At 39.0% G+C, this 15848-nt stretch overlaps 2 protein-coding genes across 2 annotated transcripts; both read right to left on the bottom strand.

Moving 5' to 3' along the window:
- Nucleotides 1-390: 390 nt before the first annotated feature.
- On the bottom strand, nucleotides 391-8777 carry LOC137017054 (zinc finger protein 595-like). The gene is made up of 2 exons (XM_067380973.1): nucleotides 8556-8777; nucleotides 391-3679 (listed from the first exon to the last, which is right to left on the bottom strand). The coding sequence occupies exons 1-2, from the start codon at nucleotides 8677-8679 to the stop codon at nucleotides 2190-2192; spliced, it is 1614 nt and encodes a 537-aa protein (XP_067237074.1). The 5' UTR covers nucleotides 8680-8777; the 3' UTR covers nucleotides 391-2189.
- Nucleotides 8778-11531: 2754 nt separating this feature from the next.
- Nucleotides 11532-15163, bottom strand: LOC137003083 (E3 ubiquitin-protein ligase TRIM35-like). The gene is made up of 6 exons (XM_067363123.1): nucleotides 14750-15163; nucleotides 14517-14612; nucleotides 14067-14297; nucleotides 13967-13989; nucleotides 13767-13885; nucleotides 11532-12025 (listed from the first exon to the last, which is right to left on the bottom strand). Exons 1-6 carry the CDS (start codon nucleotides 15161-15163, stop codon nucleotides 11532-11534), a joined length of 1377 nt encoding a protein of 458 aa, XP_067219224.1.
- Nucleotides 15164-15848: the final 685 nt, after the last annotated feature.

Genomic DNA, 15848 nt, shown 5'->3' with positions numbered 1-15848 from the left:
TGTGTACTTAAAAATGTAAATACCCAAGCATCGATGTTTTACCAAACAAATGAATCATAATGAATTCATTTGTGTCAAGATTAAATATTAGTCACAGAAATAAAGTGGTATTTACTGTTATTTCACAAAAGAAAGGACACACACTTATTTGCGTCTGTTTCTGTTCAGTCATAGGACAGAATGTTTATGTCACATTTACAAAGAATAATAATTTCTACAAATTTTCCACCAAAATTACGACCTGGGGAGCTTTAACACTTTCTCCAGTGACAGAGAAAAAGAGGAATCCTGAAAACATGGAGTTGCTTTATTTTATGAAATATGCCCTAACACGGTTCGTGAGTATGGGAAGGAGGAGACGGGAACCGGCGAACTTTTCAAATAAACTTTAATATAAAAATGAACAAAGAACAAAACGAAAGTAAAGCCCCTCACGGACATCTGCCGGCCACACAAACATTATAAAACATAAAATAATATCCAGGCATGGTCATCTCTCGTCCTTCATTGGCGTCGCTCCTCCTTTTAGAAAACTCAAGGGCGGTGCGCCACCCAGGTGGAGCTCATTAACTCTTGCGCCACCGGCCTCGCGCCATTCCCTCACGGCTCTCGCCCTGGTCGTCACATACCCCCATCGCCCCTCGCAGGCCGGGGGGAACTCCCGAGACTGCGCTCTACTCCCCCCGGGGCCTGTCTCGGCAGCCGCAGCACCTGGGGGTAAGGACAGACGAGATGAGAGAAAGGAGACGGAAGCAAGGGGAGCGACAGGACGAGAGAGGAAAAAGAAGAAAAAAATTCTGGGTCCGGTTCCCACACACAACCGCTCGGTCCTCAGCCTGCCGAGAGGCTCTTCCTTGCGGTGCCATGCGATGGCACTGGACGCTCAGTGGACGGCCCGATCCTCGACCGCCTCCTGGCGGCCGGCAATGACTCCTCCTGCGGAGGGCAGCCGGCAGCTCCTCCCCCGTCCCCTGCTCCTCCCCTACATGGCGGATGGCAGCAGGCTCCGGCCCACGGCGGACGGTGGCGACTCCTCCGCTCCCTCCTGGACAGCAGCCTCCCCACCTCGTCCCAGGAGCACGGCATCCGGGTCTCCATCCCATCTTTCACAAGGCTCCAGTACCACCGCCTCGGGCAGGCTCTCGCGGTCTTCACTCCCGTGCTGCCCGAACTCCGCGGCACCGCGATCCCCCTCAGCAGCGAGGGCTCTCCGACAGCATGTCCCTCCTTCCTCCCGGGTTTCGGCACCAATGTAACACGGTTCATGAGTATGGGAAGAAGGAGGCGGGAACCGGCGAACATTCAAATAAACTTTAATATAAAAATAAACAAAGAACAAAACGAAAGTAAAATGCCGACAGACCCTCGCGGACGTCTGCCAGCCACACAAACATAATAAAACATAAAATAATATCCAGGCCTGGTCCTCTCTCGTCCTTCACTGGCGTCGCTCCTCCTTTTATGCTTCCGGAGCTCCTCTGTGATAGACTCAAGGCCGGTGCACCTCCCAGGTGGAGCTCATTAACTCTCGCGCCACCTGCCTCGCACCATTCCCTCACGGCTCTCGCCCACCATGGTAGCCACATATGCAGAGCTAAATATGGATATCAGTCCGTTGAGAGACGAGACGTGCTAACAGATAAAATAAATAGCGTTGCATGATAGTATATATGTCTGATTTCTTCAAGCCATCGTAAATATATTTACCATGTTTACTATGGTAATAGCATAGTCTTGGTGATCAGAATCCACATCGGATCACAAAAAGAAGTTATTTCAAACACTTGCTGCTGTCTGAAAGTGAGTTTTGAGCTAAAATGATTTTAAAAGTCCTTAATGCTGATGTTAGCTGGTAACCTACATGTAATCATCCATGGCGCCTCCGTCTCCACACACAGATAAACTCTGCCTTTGTTCGTAACCACTCCCTCAAGCCCGAGCTGGCCCGCTTTGGACCAAGGTATTCAGCGGGCCGAAAAACCTGGGCCGTTGGCCCCGAGAAAGCCCCGGTGAGGCACGATCAAGCCCCAGAAGTGACAGTGGAAACGCGACTGGCCCTGGCACGCACTAGCACGCCCGCTTTAGGCATGACAGTGGAAATGCGGCTAATGTTCGCCAACACTACACCACATCTGTTTTTAGTTTGTCGCAGTAGAGAACCTGAATGAGAAAACCTCTTCCCACACTGATCACGTGTGTGACGTTTCTCCAGCGTGAGTCCTCTCGTGTCTTCTTAGGTTTCCTGATCGCCTGAAGCTCTTGTCACAGTGTGGACACTTGTAAGTTTCTTCTCCAGTGTGGATCCGCTCATGTTTTTTCAGATATTCTGGCAGACTGAAGCTCTTTTCACAGTGTGAACACTTGTGAGGTTTTTCTCCAGTGTGGACCATCTCATGTCTTTTCAGAGTTCCTGACCGATTGAAGCTCTTCTCGCAGTATGAACACTTGTAAGGTTTCTCTCCAGTGTGAATTCTCTGGTGCCGTTTCAATCCGGAAGATGTAGTAAAGGTCTTCCCACAATCAAAGCACATCTGATCCTTCACTCCGCTGTGAATTTTCTGGTGTACTTTTAAACCACTCATATGAGCAAAACTCTTTCCACACAAAGAGCACACGTGAGGCTTTTCCTTCGTATGGACACTCAGGTGGATCTTCAGGGTTGATGATGAAACGAATGATTTACCGCACTGATCACAGTTAAACGGTCTCTCTCCAGAGTGAGAACGCAGATGCAATTTAAGAGTGTATGCATATGTGAAGCTCTTCCCACATTGATCACATGTGTGCGGCTTCTCTCCAGAGTGGATTTTCATGTGTGTCTTAAGCGTTCCTTTTCCTTGAAAACTTTTCCCACATTGATCACACGTGTGCGGCTTCTCTCCACTGTGGACCCTCTTATGTGATTTCAGATGTCCGGACAAAGTGAATCTCTTGTCACAGTGTGAACACTTATAAGGTTTCTCTCCGGTGTGGATCCTCTGGTGCTGTTTCAATATAGAAGATGTAATAAAGGTCTTCCCACAATCAAAACACATATAATCCTTCACAACGCTGTGTCTTTTCTGGTGCATTTTAAAATATTCCGGCTGTGAAAAACTCTTTCCACACAGAGAGCACATGTGAGGCTTCTCCTTTGAATGGACTTTCATGTGGATCTTCAGGTGTTCTGCTCTATAAAATGTTTTACTGCACTGATCACACTTAAATGGTCTTTCTTCAGAGTGAGGGCACGTATATAGTTTAAGACCGTTTGCTTGTGCAAAATTATTCCTGCACTGTTCACACGTGTGCGGCTTCTTTCTGCAGTGTATCCTCTCATGTCTTTTCAAATGTGATGACCGACTGAATCTCTTGTCACAGAATGAACACTTGTAAGGTTTTTCTCCAGTGTGGATCCTCTGGTGCTGCTTCAATACGTGAGCTGCAGTAAAAGTGCTCCCACACTGATCACATGTGTACGGCCTCTCGCCACTATGAACTCTCATGTGACGTCTAAGATTTGGTTTGTTTGGGAATCTTTTTCCACACTGAGGGCAAATGAAATTTTTCTTGGCTCTTCTTCTCGGTACAAATTTTCTTTCAGTCTGTGAGAAACTTGAAGATTTTTCTTCAGTTTTGACATGATGTTTCTCCTCCACTTCATTTAGTTCTTCGCTCTCCTCGTTTTCTTTAATCAGGTCTAAAATGAAAGAAAAAAAAAAAGTTTTTTAAGTAATTTGAATCTCATTTCCATACTTGTAACATCAAGATGTCACATATAAATCAGTAGAGCTGCACGATTCTGGTTGAATTGAGTAACATGATTTTTTTTTGTTTCAAACAGAGATCACGATTCTCCCATGATTGTCTCATAGGGTGGCCATTTCCATAACACCAAAAAGGAGGACACTTTGCGGCATTTAGTAGGACTCTGGTGTACTCGCAACTACAATGTACTCATAATACAGTTTTGTCCATTATATCGATGGTATCATGATACAGTGATTCTGAAAAAGCCTACTCTATTCATTGCCAGACAATTTGATGTACACCTATGTGTAACAGAAGAGGCAAAAAGTATTTGTATTTATGTACATTGTGATGTTTAATTATCAATAATAACCATTATAAAAGCATAAAATATGAGAAGCTATACAATAAGAAATAAAGACAAGCAAATAATTCAGTCAAACGCACTGCGCACTACAACGGTAAAGTTAAATAAATATATAAAGTTATAAAACTTAATTTTGCCCTCAGCCAAAATTATTTGCCCGGGAACACATTATAAATGAATGAGACCAAAGATTGCCCATTAAACACAAGATGAAATATATCTTGTTTTTAACCACTACAGAGACATCAGAGCCAGCGGCGAATGTCAGAAGGACTAGCCGAGGTAAAGCTGCTCTCGGCTGGGTACATGAGCACCGAGCGCCCGGTGATCGCCTGGATCTCACAACTCCGACAATGTCAGATTAAATTTTCAAATAGGCACTATCTTTATAAATAAACCACAGATTTGTTGTTTTCACAACTACATTCTCGCCTGAAAAGCTTTTAAAACTACATTTCATGACACAATAAAATAGTTTTTAAATTACGCGGGTTTTCTCCTCCACTTGCTGGTAGGTGCTGCTGCATGGGCGTCTGAACTTTGCGTACTTGGTATTCTGAAACGCCGAATGTTGGTATGCAGCAAGCAAAGCTCGTCTTCTTCTTGTGACAAACAGCCTCAAGCCGAGAAGCAAGAACAAGATCTGCTGTATGCCCTCCATTGTTGTTTACTATGTCGTTTTCTTCTTTGCACGAGAATGACGTCGATCACTACTTTCCGGCTACACCACGCCTATCAAGTAAGGGTACTGTTGGCCGTGGAAACGCAAGCCTGATCGAACCGTACCGAACTGAACCGTACCGCTCAGTGGAAACGAGGCATTATTGCTATCTATCCCAACTTTTTTGGAATGTGTAGCTCTCATGAAATCCAAAATGAGCCAATATTTGGCATTACATTTCAAAATGTCTCACTTTCAACATTTGATATGTTATCAATATTGTATTGTGAATAAAATATAAGCTCATGAGATGTGTAAATTATTTCATTCCTTTTTTATTCACAATTTGTATAATGTCCCAACTTTTTTGGAATCGGGTTTGTATATATTGATGCATTGCAATACTTTTTCAAATCAAAAACAAAACAATTAGAACAACATTAGAAAAACATTACAACAAGAAATACACCTGGGGTATTCTGGTATGTTTATCACATTATATTGATAACTAAGCAAAAAACACTATAGTAATTAGTACACATTACTATAGTATTTTTTCACCTGGGCTGTTTATTATAATCGTGTGCTGCCTTTGCTTCAATTTCTGGAGGTCTTTAAATTCTGCATAGATGCGCAATAGATGCCATTTAGTGCAAATATCGATAGATTCGATTTACACCATGTTGAAGTTGGCTATCAGTTTTTTCAATAAAATTTGTAATAACATGAGGCTAAGTAAATGAATGAGCAGTCCCTACTTGGGTAAAGTTGGTTTTATATTCGCACATTTGGACATCCGTATTCAATAGTCTTGTTAATCACACGACATTGGACATTCAGTGGACATTCACAAGTAAATATGCCATTAAAACAATACTTGCCTATTTTGATCGACTGTGAAAAATTTTGTAAGTTGACAATCGTTGGTTGTCAATATCATGTCGCTGCTTAAAATTCGCAAAAATTAATTTATTGCACTACGGAAGCCCTGAACCGCATGGTGAAAAAAAAAAAAAAAAACTTGGTGGGGAGGAATAAAAAACGAAAACTTATCTCATTATTACGACATAATATCTCGTTATTTCAAGATATTAAATCGTTATAACGACATAAAATCTCGTTATTTCAAGATATTAAGTCGTTATAATGACATAATATATCGTTGTTTGAACATAAGTCGTTATAACGACATAATATCTCGTTATTTAAACTTAAGTCGTTATAACGACATAATATCTTGAAATAACGAGATTTTATGTCGTTATAACGATTTAATATCTTGAAATAACGATATATTATGTCATTATAACGACTTAATATCTTGAAATAACGAGATTTTATGTCGTTATAACGATTTAATATCTTGAAATAACGAGATTTTAAGTCGTTATAACGACATAAAATCTTGTTATTTCAAGATCCTAAGCCATTATAAAACGACATAAAATCTCGTTATTTCAAGATATTAAGTCGTTATAATGACATAATATATCGTTATTTCAAGATATTAAGTCGTTATAATGACATAATATATTGTTGTTTCAACATAATAAGTCGTTATAACGACATAATATCTCGTTATTTCAACATAATAAGTTGTTATAACGACATAATATCTCGTTATTTCAACATAATAAGTCGTTATAACGACATTATAAGTCATTACTTCAACATAATAACTTTTCATTGTCCTTCTAGTATGATAAAGGACGTGCACTTATCAACGTTTCCAGTGGCGCAATGCTTAAGTATTGGACCACCAGTCTAGCTTTTACTGCGATCGCCGCGGTTTCGAATCCGCCTTATGCCGAGTTCGCTCTTAAAAATGAAATAAAAATAAATAAAAATTAAAACAATGTTATAAAAGTGCATATAACCTGCCTGACCTGTTTAATAACATCAAACGTATTTATTGGGCAGGGTTAGCAGCATGTTCGATATTACCCACTAGAGGGCAGAATAAGACAGGGAATCAATTAAAGAACGCAATAGTTATGTTGACCTACTGTTATAAGTTGGTGCTCTAAAATCCCAGAGGTTTATCATGGGAATTTGCGTTCATCCCAGGCTAACCTTTATTGAGGTTAAATTTATTATGTACAGTCACTGACTGACCATGACAGCTATTTTTGTAAATTAACTTAGGTTTTGGATATTTCCTAGGCAACATATGAATTACTTTCGGGTGGTTCGGGGAATTTTGTCAAGGCTTATTGTGTAATGTAACCTAACGCTTGGCTAACTATGATTATGGCTAGCAATGTGGATTATTTTAAGAGACCATTCAAAGGATGGCACACACATCTATCGCTGTATGTTTGTTTAACATTTAAGCTAGCTAGTGCGCTGAAATTTGGCAACTTTTCACCTATAAAACAGAAACTTGCTGATTTGTACTAGATAAAACCAACACACCATTACATATGCATCGATTATTTTACCTGATATGAAGTGTGCACTGCAAACACGAGTATTATTTATGATTGTCTCCGTCCAGTCTGTATGTTGTATTGCATTCAACCACAATTACCTTTTTGATTTCTGTGAAGGAATGTCTGCCGGGATCTGGTAAAACTTTAGTTTTTAACCAAAAGTCCTGTTCCTTCTATTCTGGCAGCCAAAAACATAACAAGACGACATTTTAAAGTCAAAACCTCAAACTTTTAGTGCGCCTGCTATGAATTCTTATTTATGTTTTGCCTCCAGCTAGAGCGGTGACGTCACAGTGACGTAGGCGATTAAGGGGTCTATATGGTTACTTCCTGGTTGATCGTTAAGCCAGCTCGGGCATTTCCGGTGAACTGTTCCTTCTGTAGTCACTGTACATCGACACAGAACCATCAATGGTTGACTTTTTAATGTTGTATTCATATTTTAATCCAGTTATCACATTTACCTAATTTGCCAATAAACCAGTTGTATTGATTGCAATAAAGACGAAGCTATTCAGACCAATTAAAAACGCTGTGTCTGTAGACACACACACACATTTTTTCCTCAGCACTTCAAATGTTATTTTTAATGTGGTGACCACAAACATTACTTGTTCCTTCTGAGATTGTCCCCATTGTAAAACCGATCGTTTAAAAATGTAGTATATAGAAAACACTTATTTAAAAATAAAAAAGACAATATTACCACTTTAACCAGCAGGTGGCGGCAAAGTAGCATGTATTTGCGCATTTGTGAGCCATTTCCTCTAATCGTTTTTCACTTCGTTTTTGACTAAATATTAAACATTATAAAATAACTAGGTTTACAAATACATTGTTAATGTGAAGTATGAAATACTTATAAAATCTTAAGAAAAACAATAACTTTTATAGTGAATAAATTAAACAGAAAGTGACCGCACTTTTACCTTGTAATCACAGCTCCTGTCAGTCAATGCTTATAAAAACACACATTTTATTCAATGAATCTAACTAAAGTGCACAATAAATATTTAATTTTTCAAGCTTTTTTTCACATAGAAGTGTGAAAACTGATTGTTGAATTGAATTTAGCCGAGGAGGAACACTGAGGTATGTCTTTATTTATTTATTTTTTATGCGTGTTACGTTTGAAAAACTAAATTAATGCTATGCCTGTCTATTTAAGTGACTATAATCTGATCATAAACTAAGTATTACACTACTGATGCTCAACACACCAGCAAATGACATCTCACCGGAAGTTATCGAGCTGGCTTATATTAATGCGGAAGTTCTAAAGAACGCTCAGTGCATATAGTCCATTGCACATTTATTGGAAAGTCTGAATTTACAGCATCATTAATAACAAAAGGAGAATAAACACCTCTTGGTTCTTCAGTATCTTCTTGCTTCACTCTGCAGGGTTCTGGATCAGTCCTGTTCTCGCTGTCATCTTCAATAAACTCTGTTTTTACAGACTTCAGCTCTTCCCGATGCCCTGAATGCATGGCTTTACTTGTAAATTATGATCGGTTTAAAAAAATGATGCTTCAAAAACGCCGCAAATCGTTTGTTTTGAAACAGCAGTTCAGAACGCGTCTCTTCCTCTTCGTGTTTTGGTGGTTTGGGAAACCAATGTAAAATGTGCATTTCTGCCACCTTGTGGTCTGGAGTGTGGAGAGCACATTGAATAATTGAGTAAAATAAGGAGGGAAAAGAGAGAAGAAAATGTGTGAAGGGAAAAAGGGAGGAATAGACCCTTAAGTGATTGTTTCTTACTTTCTTACTGATAATTCACTTTCCCTGGATTGAAGAATAACTTAAGAAACGCTTTCAGCATGAAAATCCTAGTTCATCCATTATTTCCTCAAATACCATCAAAGTGAAAGTATCACCCTTGGTTGGGTAATACGGGCATTACAATTTCCAAGTGTCTCTTATCTGAGTGTATTATATCAGTACAGTATGCCCAACTTCCATTTTTTGAGGGACAGTTAAGATATAATAATACTACAAACTATGGCACTAGAATATATAATACTAAAAACTAGACATTTTATTGTTTATCAGTTTATTTTCATGAATTGGAATGAGTGCAAAGGACTGTTGGCGATTGAATGTCGTGAAGTATCTCATCCTTCAAATTCAGCTTAACGAAGGATGTGAAAACAAAGGCTACCTTTCAAGGACCCTTCTGATTGAGATGGGCTGCATCCGAAAACCTAGGTAGCTGTCTTGCTGCCTTATCAAGCAATGACTTGTAAGTCTGTGTTTGTGCATGAAGACACCTCATGAAACGGGTTTCAGACAGACTTCTGAGGCAGCGTAACAGTTTAATGATCTACGGCAAAGTAGCGCAAGCTTTGCTGAGAACTAAACAAATATTTAATTACTACAGTAGTAATTTCTCGCTACATCTACATATACTCGATAAATGGCCAGAAAACGCAACTTTCCGACGCCATCTTTATTTTTCTAGCTCAGCAGAACGGAAAGCACAGGATTGTGTGATATCAAAGGCAGCTAAGGATACATCTATGCTTCCTTGAAAAATCGATCAGATGAAGGTATCACATAAGACAGGAAGTGAAGCTAACATTGGATTCGGACATGCCTTCCTACCTTGAAATGTGTCCTCCGAAGGCAGTATTTTCCAGTTTTCGGACACACCCATGGCCTTCGGCGAGATATGCAGCCTTCGTAGGATGCAGCCTTCCGTTTGAGAAGCACCCGAAGAGTCTTCTGAGGTTAGATGAGCAGTTCACTTTGGCTACGTTCGAAACCACATACTCCCTGAGTTAATTTCAATGTACTTATCGAGCGCTAAAACAGTACGTATTTTAAAGCCTGATTCGTTGAGTATGAATGCGATCCGGACATCATCCGACATGTTGACATTATCATGTGACCTACGACGTTATCACTAGCTTAACTTAAATGTAATGAGTTGACAAGTTTAAATCATCTATCTGTAAATATCTTGATATTGATTAAACTCATTTTGTGGTCTTGTTGAAGCTGCCCATTTATTTTGAGATTGTATAGTATACATTTTTGGAAACATTAATAAATTAGCAAAAAAAAAAGAATAAAAGTAGCCTAATCATCCCAATATACAATTCAACAACACATGAAACAAAGCTTTATTCAAACTTACTGTTATTACAATCATGTATTTACAGCTGTGCCAATTCTGTGCCAAAACAAATGTGATTTTAACACAAGGAACCATGTTTACTCACATCTGAAAACACTGGCGTCACTTTTCACCTCCGTGTTCGATTATGACATATCATGGTAGAAAAGTGAGTGGGAGCAGTAAGGCCATCCAGGGATTTCTCGCCTACTGTTTTAGGAATACTGAGGATTTGAACATACTACTCTTTTCATGTACTTCATGTTTTCTTCTACTATATAGTAGGCATTTCGAACACATCCGTATATGTGCTTCCAAATCTTGTGGGAAATAATACACCATGTATTTCTCACCTACTGTTTTATAAATACTGAGAAATCGTATTCGTTCACCTACTGCTTTTTACCATCTATATAGTAGGGAAATATGTGGATTCAAACGCAGCCCACACCATTAGGACACCTTCTGTTGGCAAGCTTTAACAGTACACATGTTTGTTGGTAAAAAGCTTTGAGTCTAACTGAAGGTCATCTATCAAATGATTGGAGTTACATTAGATTAAATTACATCTTGTAAAAATGGGCATAATAGGTGCCCTTTAAACACAGGGGATTTTGCCATGCAACATCCAACCTTAAGCCAATTTTAAGCTAGAATGTTAATATTTAAAGTATTTAAATATTTATGTCCTAAGAATGTTGTTCAAATGTTTTCTGTTAACATTATAAAAACATTTATGAAAATGCTAACGATAATATGTAGTGATTTCCTGAACACTGTTTTATATAACCTTTCCATTAATTAAAGAGAAAGGTTAGGAACAATAGCTAGCTACAAAACATTTCCAAGGATGTTCTTTTAAAACGGCACACACAACCTTATTCATTTGAAGTCAGTTGTCATTCTAATGTTTTTCTCCTAACATTGAGGAAATTTAAACAATCTTCTACAATGTATAAATAAAGTTTTTGTGGTAACCTTTACATTACCCTGAACAAACGATCTATTATGTAACTGGAAGAACTTTCCAGAACATTAGACAAAGTTATGAGAATGTTCCATGTGTAGCTCCTCTAGTTCGCACCGGGACGTGAACCCGGGCCTGTCCGCATGGAAAGTGGGCGCTCTGTAATCTCTATAGTGTCAGTCACTAGAGCACCTCTTGAGTTCAGGGGAGTGAGGTTTACACGCACCTATGTCTGTATGATCCAGATCTAACATTTACTAACTACTGAAGGCTAAGATCTTCAGAGAGGGAAAACAACTGAAGAATGGAAAGAGTGTGTGAGTGAAGGTGGTTGTGAATGTGTGTAGATGTGTGTTTGTTACAAGATCAGAGAATGACACTGTTCCTCTGTCATAGTCCAGATTCACTCTCACACGATCAAGCTGCTGATAAACACGAAAGCCAAACGGTTCAGACAGTCCTTCCTGTTCATACTCCACACTCCAGACATCAGTGTTAAAACAATGACGCCCCTTCCTTTGGTTTGATGCTGTAGTTACTCCAAGAATCCAGCAGAAACTCTCTTTAACCTCCACATCCCAGCAGTGTGTTCCTGAGTTAAACCCCTCTGAACCCAGAACACAGGGATACCAGTCGAATCTCTCTGGATTATCAGGAACAGGTTGATTGATCCTGCCGTTTCTCACACTGGTCAGATCATCAGACAGGATGAGATCTGGATGAGCCGTGTTTGGATCCAGAATCACAGGAGCTGATGAGACATTATTTAGATTATTATTTATCTCTTTGTGACATGAAGAATCTCTCCACCCTCCATCATGTCCACTGTATGTGTGAGAGCTCTGGGGCCTCGTTTATAACTGTTGTGTACGCACAAAACAGGCCCTGAAAGAGGCGTACGCCAGCGGTTTGGCGACACCGATGGTGAGCTGAGGAACTGACGGCAGATGAAGGAAAACCACTTTAAATCCTCATTATGAGTCATAATCATTAATACAGTGCATGTTCACAATAACAGTTTAAATAAATAAAAGAATGATTTCAACTCTCATGGAAACTCACATTTTCATTTTGAGATACACATTATTACTACACTTTAACTAATGGCTATAAGCACTGAAATTACATTACGCAGTCATTATGCAGAAGTTAAACAAAAGTTATATGAATTTAGACATGCTACTTTTGATCAATTTTCCTGTGACACACTGTTTTAATGACAGCGAGGAGCGCCAGGAGCACAACGATTCCTCTTTAAAGGGGATTTCCTATTATGCCCCATTTTACAAAATGTAATAAAACACTGCAAGTGTACATTAAAATATTATCCATAAACTCTTCCTCTTCCCTTGTATTATTATCACCAACAAACATAGCGAATTACACAGAAACACTTGTTACAACTAACAGTTAAACAAATATACAAAGACCTTATGCCTTTCAGGTGTTTATACCCGTAAATCAACTCTGATGAACTGTAATAAAGTGCTCTCACCTTCATTACTGCCGTATCAAGTATCACTCTGGAGACTGTAAGCTGGATCACGAACAGTTTTTACTTGTATATCCTTGAGTAGCATATTTCTATCACAGTCTCTGTTTTGTATTGTCCCTTTGTATTGATATTCGTTCACAAAGCAGTCTGGTGTGAAATGATTTGCGCAGAAATAAACAAATTTCGACAGAACTGAGGGAGCATTTTCCTGGAAAACCAAGTTAATTAACCTCGTTTTCAGCAGCTCAGATTTAGGGAGTAAATGGAGAGAGCTCTTTGGATTAATTCATGCAGCTCCAGAACACCTAAAACACTTGGGAAACGTTCTCGTCAATGCAGCAATGGCGGACTCGCTGTAAACAACGCCTCAGGGCAGTTCTATGTTCAAATGTCAGTGTCTGTCAACATTCGTGGGTGGGGCCTGTGGCTAATGTGACGTCACACTGCCAGGGATCTGGAAACGGCTTGTTCTGAGACACTGCTTATGATTTATGGGGATTAAAAAACAATTTTTAAACAATTAAAATAGTATTTGGCCTGTGGAAATGAATGAATCAACTCTATTCTAAAACCCTTTATTCTAAAACATAAAGAGGATACTGGATGATTTTTATCAGTGTAGTTTATTGCACAAATGGCATTTATAGTCCATATCTAATATTTTCCAATGTCTTGTACCTTTGACGGTGTTAACCATTGTGTCACGTGGATGGGAATATGTATGGAAATAATATGCAGATGAGGTTATGAATAGTAAAATGAGGGCATCATAAGCTCCATATATGGTGATATCGAGGAGGAGACGTATGCACAATCTTCTGCTGATTGGGATTTATAAAGTGATTTGTGAGCAGGTTCTGGCATACGCATGGTTTTATAAATCTGAAAACTTTTGTGTGAACGCAGAATCTAGCTTTTACGCATATGTATATTTTTAGGATAAAATCTATGGAAAGTTTTATAAATGAGGCCCCTGATCTCCTGCTGTCAGACTCACTGTTTTGGACGATGTCCTGCATCTTCTTCCAGACTCTGAACGGCAGGTTGCCCAAGTAACGCGGCACATGAATCAAAGCTCCAGAAGCCATCTGTGGATCCGGCTGTGAGCTCTGGACTCTGGAAGAACATTCAGGAGTCAGAACTGCAGTGGCTTTGGATCAGAACCAGAGAGACCAGAGACAGGAGCAGATCACTCACCTTTCCTTTGAGACTGGAAACTCCTGCAGAACAAACACACCATTTATCATCAAGAACTCAATCAATGAACCAATGATCAACCAATGATCTGAAATCAGACCTTCAGAAAGCAGACGTCACTGGCTTTCATCATCTCCTCCATGTCTTTGATTGTGTGTGAAAGAGCTGAGATGTGTCTGTTCATCTCCTTCAGCTTCTCCTTCATCATCTGCTTCTTCTGCTCCTCTTCCTCCCTCAGTGCAGTGATTGTAGCTTCTTCTTCATCTCTGAGAAACTGATGAAGCTTCTCAAACTGCTGTTTAATCTGACGCTCTGTGTGCTGAGCTTGAGACTGAAATCAAATCACATTCACCTCAATCATCTCAAATGTCTTATTCTGGAGACATCTCATCACGCTGCCTGTGGTCGGCCAAACTAGTCAGTTGACATCAAAATGTGGAAGGTGATTACGTAATAATCTGCGTTCTCATGTATGTACTCCCAAGCAGAACATAAGTAGTTGTACAAGTAAGCTATTCTAATGAAATTTGTCAAAAGAATCAGTCCTTACCTTGATGTGACGAACTGTTTTTTTAAACACTCCTTTAACTTTTTCTTTGTGTATAAGTTTCTCTTTTAAGCATTTAAGCACTGCATTGATCTCCTCCTGGAAATGAAAGTGAAAATCAGGTATTTCTGTGGAATGTTCATATATGTAATGCACAAAATGATGGTATGGAAAAATTTGTATATATTTATGATATACAACTATATGGTTTTGTCCTCAAACAAAATATGTCTTGCCTTATATGATGAAACCACTTCAGTGATGGGTCTGACTTTATGATTGTCGTGTTGTTGTGAAGTAAAGCACACCACACACACCGGCTGCTTGTCCTCCAGACAGAAGAGTTTGAGTTTCTCACTGTGTAAACTGCAGATCTCCTCAGATGAACGCCTCTCATTTCTCTCCTTCAGGAACGACTCACACACATTTTTCAATGCAAGATTACATGGAGGTTCAGCATGTGAGGATAATCTCCTGCAGACAGGACACTCCTGTGTTTCCTTGGTTCTCCAGAAGACACTCTTTACAGAAACTTGGTTCTCCAGAAGACACTCTTTACAGAAACTGTGACTACAGGATAAAATAACAGGATTCTTGAAGATTTCACAGCACACAGGACAAGTAAGCTCTTCTTCAGATAGTGAATCCATTTACACTGTTTGAGCTTCAGCAATCTAAGCTTCCACTTTCTGAATGATGGTTTCAAAAATTAATCAACATGAGAATCACAAAGATCTGCTGTCTCTTCTTGAAAGTGTTACTTCTCCACTGATTGCTGATTATTTTATGATTTTGTCAACACTAAGAGGCAGAAAGGATAAATAAGACAGTCACTTCCTGGTAAGTGATGTAAGAGGGTGGAGCTTCTGCATCTTTTGCATCTTTAACTCTTATTCTGCCTGATTTGATGTTGGATGGTGATTTGAAATATGATTATTTGTTATCGGACATCTGATCTTAAAAGACTTGCAGTATATGGATACATATGACATCTTTATAATATTTAAAAATCTCTCTTTTGTTCCCAGATTGAAAAGTTATCAACCCTTCAGCTTGCCACATTTCTATAAAGAGCTTCAAAGAAAATATGCAAAGAAAATATATTTCCTTAGTTATGAATGATCAATATATTAAATGATTTAACAGTATATTGAAAATATACAGAATAATATATTGTATTAATATATTACATAAGGAATTGACACTTTTCATTTATTGAAAAATATGTGACAACATATTTACTTGTATATCATAATGTATGTAATTTTATATTCAGCAATACACTTCATAACATATAGATGTACATGTGAAAAGATATACTGAACATATATTTAC

The sequence above is a fragment of the Chanodichthys erythropterus genome, chromosome 3, assembly GCF_024489055.1.
Source record: "Chanodichthys erythropterus isolate Z2021 chromosome 3, ASM2448905v1, whole genome shotgun sequence".
Lineage (NCBI taxonomy): Eukaryota > Metazoa > Chordata > Actinopteri > Cypriniformes > Xenocyprididae > Chanodichthys > Chanodichthys erythropterus.
Note: the sequence above shows the minus strand (reverse complement) of the source record. Positions and strands in the feature narration are given on the sequence as shown.